Genomic DNA, 10113 nt, shown 5'->3' on the forward strand with positions numbered 1-10113 from the left:
TTTGAGACCATGAAAAGGTGTGTCAGCTTGCCTGCCAATGTGTGTGTGCATTGCAGTAAATTAATAAATGTTTGAATTGTTCACAAATGTGTCAGAAATCAAAGAATGTGTTTAATGGCAAACAAAGGGTAATTAATGATCAACTGAACAGGAAATACTTGGAGGAAAGAAACATATTCCTGTAAAAAATATCACTCCACTATCAGAATTACACCAACCCTAGTCATAATGGAAAGGGCTGATTGATCACACTCTAGGTAAATAAGTAAACTGTGACAGTGCTGTGGCAGCAGGTGAATTGAGGACTCCTGGGAGAAAGAGCATAGCAAAGAGTATACAGAAGAATAAAAAATATGGTGGGTTTCTGATAGAAAAACAATTGAAGGATTTATTGGCTTTAATAGGATATGTTTAATAGGAAACTATAGTAGTAGTAATAATAATATAGTGAACCAAAATAAAAATGCCACATGTAAAGTGTTGATCCCAATGTTTCATGGGCTGAAATAAAAGATCCCAGAAATGTTCCATAAGCACAAAGAGCCTATTTCGATGAAATTCTGTGCACAAATATGTGACATCCCTGTTAGTGAGTATTTCTCCTTTGCCAAGACAATCCATCCACGTGACAGGTGTGGCATATCAAGAAGCTGATTAAACAGCATCATTACTTCGACTGCCGGGGCGGCAGGGTAGCCTAGTGGTTAGAGCGTTGGACTAGTAACCGAAATGGTTGCAAGTTCACAACCCCAAGCTGACAAGGTACAAATCTGTCATTCTGCCCCTGAACAGGCAGTTAACCCACCGTTCCTAGGCCATCATTGAAAATAAGAATTTGTTCTTTAACTGACTTGCCTAGTTAAATAAAGGTAAAATAAAAATTACACAAGTGCACCTTGTGCTGGGGACAATAAAAGGCCACTCTAAAATGTGCAGTTTTGTCACAACACAATGCCACAGATTTCTCAAGTTTTGAGGGAGCGTACAATTGGCATGCTGACTGCAGGAATGTCCACCAGAACATTTGCCAGATATTTGAATGGCAGTACGTCTAAGTGGCCTCACAACCGCAGACCATGTGTAACCACGTCAGCCCAGGACATCCACATTGGCTTTTTTATCTGCGGGATCGTCTGAGACCAGCCCCCTGGACAGCTGATGAAACGGAGGAGTATTTCTGTGTGTAATAAAGCCCTTTCGTGGGGAAAAACTAATTCTGATTGGCTTGGCCTAGCTCCCCAGTTGGTGGGCCTATCATGTGAAATCCATAGATTAGGGCCTACTTTATTTATTTAAATTGACTGATTTCCTTACTAATTCAGCAAAAAAATGTACATCCCTTTTTCAGGACCCTGTCTTTCAAAGATAATTCATAAAAATCCAAATAACTTCATAGATCTTCATTGTACAGGGTTTAAACACTGTTTCCCATGCTTGTTCAATGAACCATAAACAATTAATGAACATGCACCAGTGGAACGGTCATTAAGACTCTAACAGCTTACAGACGGTAGGCAATTAAGGTCACAGTTATGAAAACTTAGGACACTAAAGAGGCCTTTCTACTGACTCTGAAAAACACCAAAAGAAAGATGTCCAGGGTCCCTGCTCATCTGCGTGAATGTGCCTTAGGCATGCCGCAAGGAGGCATGAGGACTGCAGATGTGGCCAGGGCAATATATTGCAATGTACGTACTGTGAGACGCCTAAGACAGTGCTACAGGGAGACAGGACGGACAGCTGATCGTCCTCACAGTGGCAGACCACGTGTAACAACACCTGCACAGGATCGGTACATCCGAACATCACACCTACGGGACAGGTACAGGATGGCAACAACAACTGCCCGAGTTAAATCAAATCAAAATGTATTTGTCACCTGCGCCGAATACAACAGGTGTAGACCTTACAGTGAAATGCTTACTTACAGGCTCTAACCAATAGTGCAAAAAAGGTATTAGGTGAACAATAGGTAGGTAAAGAAATAAAACAACTGTAAAAAGAAAGGCAATATACAGTAGCGAGGCTATAAAAGCAGCGAGGCTACATACAGATACTGGTTAGTCAGGCTGATTGAGGTAGTATGTACATGTAGATATGGTTAAAGTGACTATGCATATATGATGAACAGAGAGTAGCAGTAGCGTAAAAGAGGGGTTGGCGGGTGGTGGGTGGGACAAAATGCAGATAGCCCGGTTAGCCAAAGTGCGGGAGCACTGGTTGGTCGGCCCAATTGAGTTGGTATGTACATGAATGTATAGTTAAAGTGACTATACATATATAATATACAGAGAGTAGCAGCAGCATAAAAAGAGGGGTTGGGGGGGTTGGGGAGGCACACAATGTAAATAGTCCAGGTAGCCATTTGATTACCTGTTCAGGAGTCTGATGACTTGGGGGTAAAAACTGTTGAGAAGCATTTTGTCCTGGCACTCCGGTACCACTTGCCATGCGGTAGTAGAGAGAACAGTCTATGACTGGGGGGGCTGGGGTCTTTGACCATTTTTAGGGCCTTCCTCTGACATCGCCTGGTGTAGAGGACCTGGATGGCAGGCAGCTTAGCCCCAGTGATGTACTGGGCCATACGAACTACCCTCTGTAGTGCCTTGCGGTCAGAGGCCGAGCAATTGCCGTACCAGGCAGTGATGCAACCAGTCAGGATGCTCTTGATGTTGCAGCTGTAGAACCTTTTGAGGATCTCAGGACCCATGCCAAATCTTTTTAGTTTCCTGAGGGGAAATAGGCTTTGTCGTGCCCTCTTCACGACTGTCTTGGTGTGTTTGGACCATTCTAGTTTGTTGTTGATGTGGACACCAAGGAACTTGAAGCTCTGAACCTGCTCCACTACAGCCCCGTTGATGAGAATGGGGGTGTGCTCGGTCCTCCTTTTCCTGTTGTCCACAATCATTTCCTTAGTCTTGGTTACGTTGAGGGATAGGTTGTTATTCTGGCACCACCCGGCCAGGTTTGACCTCCTCCCTGTAGGCTGTCTCGTTGTTGTCGGTGATCTCTGTGTGTGGAGTACAGGTGATCTAGAATTTTTTTCCCCTCTGGTTGCACATTTAACATGTTGATGGAAATTTGGTAGAACTGATTTAAGTTTCCCTGCATTAAAGTCTACGGCCACTAGGAGCGCCACCTCTGGGTGAGTGGTTTCTTGTTTGCTTATTTCCTTATACAGCTGACTGAGTGCGGTCTTAGTGCCAGCATCTGTCTGTGGTGGTAAATACACAGCCACGAAAAGTATAGCTGAAAACTCTCTAGGCAAGTAGTGTGGCCTGCAATTTATCACTATATACTCTACCTCAGGCAAGCAAAATCTAGAGACTTCCTTAGATTTCGTTCACCAGCTGTTGTTTACAAAAATATGCACAGACCCCCCCTGAATATCCATGTTGTCATTCAGCAACGATTCCGTGAAACATAGGATATTACAGTTTTTGATGTCCCGTTGGTAGGATATTCGCGATCGTACCTCGTCTAGTTTATTGTCCAATGATTGCACATTGGCGAGTAGTATTGATGGTAATGGCAGCTTTCCCACTCGCCTTTTCCAGGTTCTGACAAGGCATCCGGCTCTTTATCCTCTGTACCTGCGTCGCTTCCTCTTGCAAATAACGGGGATGTTGGCACTGTCGGGCGTTTGGAGAATGTCCTGTGCGTCTTGCTTGTTGAAGAAAAAATCTTTGTCTAATCAGAGGTGAGTGATCGCTGTCCTGATATCCAGAAGCTCTTTTTTTGCCGTAAGATACGGTTGCAGTAACATTATGTACAAAATAAGTTACAAATAACGTGAAAAAAAAACACATAATAGCACAATTGGTTGAGCACCCGTAAAACTGCTGCCATTTCTTCCAGTGCTATTTTGACCAGGAATGCACAATCCCTCCATCAGTGCTCAGACTGTCCTCAATAGGCTGAGAGAGGCTGAACTGAGGGCTTGTAGGCCTGTTGTAAGGCAGTTCCTCACCAGACATCACCGACAACAACGTTGCCTATGGGCACAAACCCGTCGCTGGACCAGACAGGACTGGCAAAAGGTGCTCTTTACTGACGAGTCGCGGTTTTGTCTCACCAGGGGTGATGGTCTGATTCGCGTTTATCGTTGAAGGAATGAGCGTTACTCTGAGGCCTGTACTCTGGAGAGGGATCAATTTGGAGGTGGAGGGTCCGTCGTGGTCTGGGACAGTGTGTCACAGTATCATCGGACTGAGCTTGTTGTCATTGCAGGCAATCTCAACGCTGTGCGTTACAGGGACGACATCCTCCTCCCTCATGTGCTACCCTTCCTGTAGGCTCATCCTGACATGACCCTGCAGTACTTAATGCAGCTGGTGGCCACACCAGATACTGACTGTTACTTTTTGACCCCCCCCCTTGGTTCAGGGACACATTATTCAATTTCTGTTAGTCACATGTCTGTGGAACTTGTTCAGTTTATGTCTCAGTTGTTGAATCTTATGTTCAGACAAATATTTACACATGTTAAGTTTGCTGAAAATAAACGCAGTTGACAGTGAGAGGACGTTTCTTTTTTTGCTGAGTTTATGAACTGTAACTCAGTAGAATCGTTGCATGTTTCGTTTATATTTTGTTCAGTATAATAATAATAGCATTAGATGTATGTTAATGGACATCGCTATAGTATGTTGACTGCAAGCCTAGTCCATGACCTCTGTCAATATGATGGTTTATTTCAACAAGTTAACTAATTCTAAGGTCAGTCAACCAAAAAGGTACTTTCTCCACAACGCTACCTCACCCACAGAGTAAACACACACACAGATAGTGGGTTAATTATTACTCTGTCCCTCCGTCATTCCTCCTTGACTGTGTGTGATGAGGTGCTGTTATCCATGGAATTATATGTATTTCCGTCATTCCTCGTCAGGTTTCTGGTGAAGACTTGAGTGTGTGTGAGGTGCTGTTATCCATAAAATATGTATTTCTCTTTCAAAAACAATTATCTGTCACATCTCAATCACAGCTACAAACAATCTTGTTCACATTAAGTTGCATCAGTGTCTACAAGTATATAACATTTGCAATATCACAGTATGATCTTACAATACCCTTGTATTGCTCCTATCTTGGTATCGCCTGATGCTTCAATCCCGACCCTGTGCTTTTATCTCAGCTATTTCAAAGCCTTAACTATCTCCTAGAAGGCCAGCTTCCCGGAGTCGCCTCTTCACTGTTGACTTGGAGACTTGTGTTTTGCGGGTACTATTTAATGAAGCTGCCAGTTGAGAACTTGTGAGGCGTCTGTTTCTCAAACTACACACTAATGTACTTGTCCTCTTGCTCAGTTGTGCACCGAGGCCTCCCACTCTTTCTATTCTGTTTAGAGCCAGTTTGCGCTGTTCTGTGAAGGGAGTAGTACACAGCGTTGTACGAGATCTTCAGTTTCTTGGCAATTTCTGGCATGGAATTGCATTGATTTCTCAGAACAAGAATAGACTGATGAGTTTCAGAAGAAAGTTAATTGTTTCTGGCCATTTTGAGCCTGTAATCGAACCCACAAATGCTGGTACTCCAGATACTCAACTAGTGTAAAGAAGGCCAGTTTTACTGCTTCTTTAATCAGGACAACAGTTTTCAGCTGTGCTAACATAATTGCAAAAGGGTTTTCTAATGATCAACTAACACAACGTGCCATTGGAACACAGGAGTGATGGTTGCTGATAATGGGCCTCTATACGCCTATGTAGATATTCCATTAAAAATCTGCCGTTTCCAGCTACAATTGTCATTTACAACATTAACAATGTCTACACTGTATTTCTGATCAATTTGATATTTTAAATGACAAATGCTTTTCTTTCAAAATCAAGGACATTTCTAAGTGACCCCAAATGTTTGAACGGTAGTGTATATTACTTTACTAGAGCTGTTATACTATAAACCCTGTAGTTAGGAGAGTAAAAGTACCAAAAAAACATCACTAGATGCTGCTATTGAGTCAAGCTGAAGATGGTTAAACAAAGAGGACAAAAAAAAGAGCCCACATGGCTCAAAAGAGGGTGGTGAAACCAGCCAGGGTTCTGTTCAGTTGGACACATGAAAGCAAAACATTTGCAACAGAAAACAAAAAAGGATAGTATTAGACTTATTACTAGCCTTTCTTTTTTTTTTTTTTTTTAAACAAAAGGTAAAGATAGTTAAATATAAAAGGTGTCGATAATTCATTGGAAATGTATACTGCACCAAGATACCCATTCTGACCTTGTCCATTAGGGAGAGGAATACCATGAGAGCAACATCCTCACCAAAAACACAAAATCCTACACAGTGAACAAAATCAGTGTGTGTGTCTGTGTGTAATACCTGAATGAGAAAAGAAACAATCATGACCAAATTGCACATGACTGCACGGCCAGATTCACTCACAGCGACTGATGCGCACAATCATGCTGTTCATCCAAGAATTCCCACAGAATAGGCTACACACGCATGTCTGCACACAAAGCATGTACACATGCCCACACAAACACACTATAAAACAGCACACCGAAGACAGAAATCAAGGCCATTTGTTGCAATTATAAATTACTCTGAAGCACAAGGCATGAACCCACACAAGTTCCCATGGTAGGTAATGTTTTAATGGCATTCTTTAATGACCACGCATGATTCATAATAATAAACAAATGTACTTGCACAACTGAAAACTCCAGACACTGTCCCATCAACATTCAAAGACGGACATTTCAAGACGGAAGATGGCTGGAATACGTTCACAGGGGCTAACAGTGCACACAGAGGTCAGAGGGCAAAGTGGAAAGGGCAAGAGGCAGGAAATAGAGAAGAACAACAGACAGACACCTTACAGTGACCGGGGGGGGCATAGAAACGGTACAAGTCAGGGAGGAGAGCACAACAACATTCTGGTAAATAGTGACATTTGCACTATGCTGTGCAAAATAATGAAACAATTAGCATTACAGACATCCATCACGATGATAGATACTAGATTGTCCTCACGAGAACATCCTGTGGAAATGCCACTTGAATACCAACCATTCAGTTCATCATCAGCAACAATTGAAGAGAGGGGATGCAATGGCTATAATAAAAACAAAATAGCACTAGTGCACAGAAAGTGGGCCAGGGACAGAAAGCCTTGGAGGACAGAGAAGAGGGAGAGAGTTGAGGAGGACAGTATGAGAAGGTGAATGCAGCAGCAGGGGAAGAGGTGAGAATGTAGGACAAAACGACAGGCCACTAGAGAACAGATTCTTCCTGATGAGGCCTTAATTGAGCATTATAATGGCACAAAGAGAAGAGGTCAGCGATTAGGAAGAGAAGAAAATAGAGGGAATAGAGAAGAAAAGGTCCGAAAAGAGTAGAGAATAGGGGAAAGGGGAGTGGCTAACTCTAGCTAAAGACTATCTTGGGGGTAGGAGGAGGTCTCAGGGTTGGGCCTCTCCCCCCTCGCTGTCCTGCTGGTCACTGGTCCACAGGGTCAGGTTGTCCCGCAGCAGCTGCATGATGAGGGTGGAGTCCTTATAGGAGTCCTCGTTCAGATTGTCCAGGTGTCCAATGGCCTCGTCAAAGGCCTCCTTGGCCAGCTTGCAGGCCTCCTCGGGAGCATTCTGGATCTCGTAGTAGAACACAGAGAAGTTGAGGGCCAGGCCTAGCCGGATGGGGTGGGTGGCCGCCATGCTCTTGCTGATCTCGTAGGCCTCCTTGTAGGCTCCCTCGGAGGACTCCACGGCGGAGGTCTTCTTCTCGGCCGTGGCCACCTCGGCCAAATAGCGGTAGTAGTCGCCCTTCATCTTCAGGTAGAACACCTTGCTCTCCAGCTGGTCTTCTCCGCAGCTCTTGATGAGGAACTGGTCGAGCAGGTTGAGCACGTCCTGGCAGACCGTCTCCAGCTCCTTCTCGATGGTCTCCCGGTAGGCCTTCACCAGCTCCAGCTTCTTGTCGTTGCCGTCAGCCATGGCCCTCTGCTCAATGCTGGAGGTGACGCGCCAGGAGGACCGCCGGGCCCCCACCACGTTCTTGTAGGCCACAGAGAGCAGGTTGCGGTCATCGTTACTCAGAGGCTCGCTCAGCTCAGTCACCTGGTGAGGACATAGAAGTGTTAAATAGCTCAGCTGGTAGAGCATGGCTCTTGCAACACCAGGATAATGGGTTCAATTCCAGGGACCACCCATACTTAAAATGTATCCACGCATGAATGGAAGTCACTTTGGATAAAAGTGTTTGCTAAATGGCATATATTTTTATATTATTCATGTTGACAGGATGTGAAAATGCTACCATATCATATACTTTTTATAAATCTAAGAAACTGGCCTAACATTGGGAGGACCTACACATTCACCATGACAAAGGTGTGAAGTTGCAGGGTGCATGCATGTCTAGGTGGAGATGTACAGTATGCTGTGTTTGGGAATGAAGCTGTGCTTGATAGAACCAGACTTTGTTTTATTATATAAAGATACTTCTATGCCTTTTGAGCAACCGGATGCATTTAAGTCAATCGCTGAAAATGTATCCATCAGCATCAATAAAGCTGACCTTGCAGGGTTGTCATTAGTTACCACAGTCAAAATGTGCTATATCATACATTGATGAAAACAAAAATGTGCTTTTTGGTCTTAATTTAAGGTTGGGATTAGGCATAAGGTTAGCAGTGTACTTAAGGTTTAAAATCAGATTTTAAGATGATCAATTGTAGAACTAGATAGGGTTTAGCCATTTGTGGCTGTGGTAAGAAGTGACGACCCTCTTGCAGACAGGATGTGTGTGGGTGCATTCGCTAAGGCGCAAAATCTGGTCCTTAATACATTTCCACCATCATATTTGCTAGTTATTTAAGAACATTTTTCTCTGTCTGGCATAAAGTTGACCATTACTATCTTAGTTAAGCTATTACTGGTCATGTAAAACCAGCTTTCAAGCTTGGACTATCTAGCTAGTTTTATTCACTAGCCCAAAGTGCTGTAACTAGCGATGTTTGCCTATGTTCATTTTGGCTGGTGCTACTGCATCGACCAGCCGTTGCTAGCCACGAATCCAGACCACCAGTTTCATTCTTAACTAGATATAGATAACTAGGTCGTTAGTTACTACATTCACTTCTCAAAACGATATAACAAAATAACAGAAGCAAAATAACCTTGATGTTGTGTGCACCAGGTTTCACATTGATTGATTATGCAGATAATTTTTGAAATTATTTAGAAGGTAAAGACGACAAACCCAGCTACTGTAGCTAGCTAGCTACTGTAGTTGGCAAGATACTACATGGTATGACCATTGAATGATGTCATCTGATGACCTTTGTTACAAACTGATATCAATGATTGTCACATTATGTAATTATTTCATGTGAGGAGCATTATGCAGAACGATGACGTCTCTAGTACCTGTTTCATCGCCGAGGCCATGTCATCGTACCGTTCCGCCTGCTCAGCCATACGGGCTCTCTGGATCAGTTGCTCTCTATCTGCCATCGTCGCCGTTGATGTGCCGAAGGTCGGGCAGTCAGTTCCACGATACAGGAAGCAGGCTATCGACAATTTCTTTCGAATACACGGATGTGTATTTTCCTGCTGATGTCCAACGCTACAAACAGCACATCAAACGTAACTGCTGATTTTCTCTGAAATACCCGCTTACATAAGACCTAGCTAAAACAATGGTGAAGCAATTCTGTTAATGCTAATGTCTGAGGCGCAAATTAGAAGGGAGACAATCAGTGACAGCTCCAAATCTCTAACTGATGGCTACTGCGGCCTGTGGTGCTGCTGCAAGCGTCCAGTCAATCCAGTCTATCCGGTGTTGGGGCCGAAGGCTGCCGCTGATATTTCATGATGACGTCACTTTCTAAAAATAGAAACGTACGCTGCAAGCGTGCATGCGCAGTGCGACGTACCGCATCCTCGAGCTGTTGCAGCAACTGAGGGCGCGTGCGTGTAGGGTTGGCGCCAATGATGTGTATACTGCATATCATTGGTGGTGCTAGCAAGAGTAACCTCTCCAGTCCTCACATATAGTATGGACATGGAAGGAAAGCTTACAAACATGGGATGGCAAGGAGAACATGGAGGACAAAAGCAGTGCCTTCACTCACATCTGCCCAGTCCCAAAGCCATGATAGGG

At 43.9% G+C, this 10113-nt stretch overlaps 1 protein-coding gene across 1 annotated transcript; it reads right to left on the reverse strand.

The window, feature by feature from the left end:
* Positions 1–6583: 6583 nt before the first annotated feature.
* LOC106563208 (14-3-3 protein eta) lies at positions 6584–9812 on the reverse strand. The gene is made up of 2 exons (XM_014128554.2): positions 9378–9812; positions 6584–8066 (listed from the first exon to the last, which is right to left on the reverse strand). The coding sequence occupies exons 1-2, from the start codon at positions 9462–9464 to the stop codon at positions 7413–7415; spliced, it is 741 nt and encodes a 246-aa protein (XP_013984029.1). The 5' UTR covers positions 9465–9812; the 3' UTR covers positions 6584–7412.
* Between the last annotated feature and the right edge of the window lie 301 nt (positions 9813–10113).

This window comes from Salmo salar, chromosome ssa11, assembly GCF_905237065.1.
Source record: "Salmo salar chromosome ssa11, Ssal_v3.1, whole genome shotgun sequence".
NCBI lineage: Eukaryota > Metazoa > Chordata > Actinopteri > Salmoniformes > Salmonidae > Salmo > Salmo salar.

Excerpts from the sequence above, each read along its gene's own strand:
- LOC106563208 (XM_014128554.2), bottom strand. The coding sequence starts at position 9,464 with ATGGCAGATAGAGAGCAACTGATCCAGAGAGCCCGTATGGCTGAGCAG. Across the intron at positions 8,067-9,377 it reads TGGCCTCGGCGATGAAACAG|GTGACTGAGCTGAGCGAGCC; the intron begins GTACTAGAGACG and ends TGTCCTCACCAG.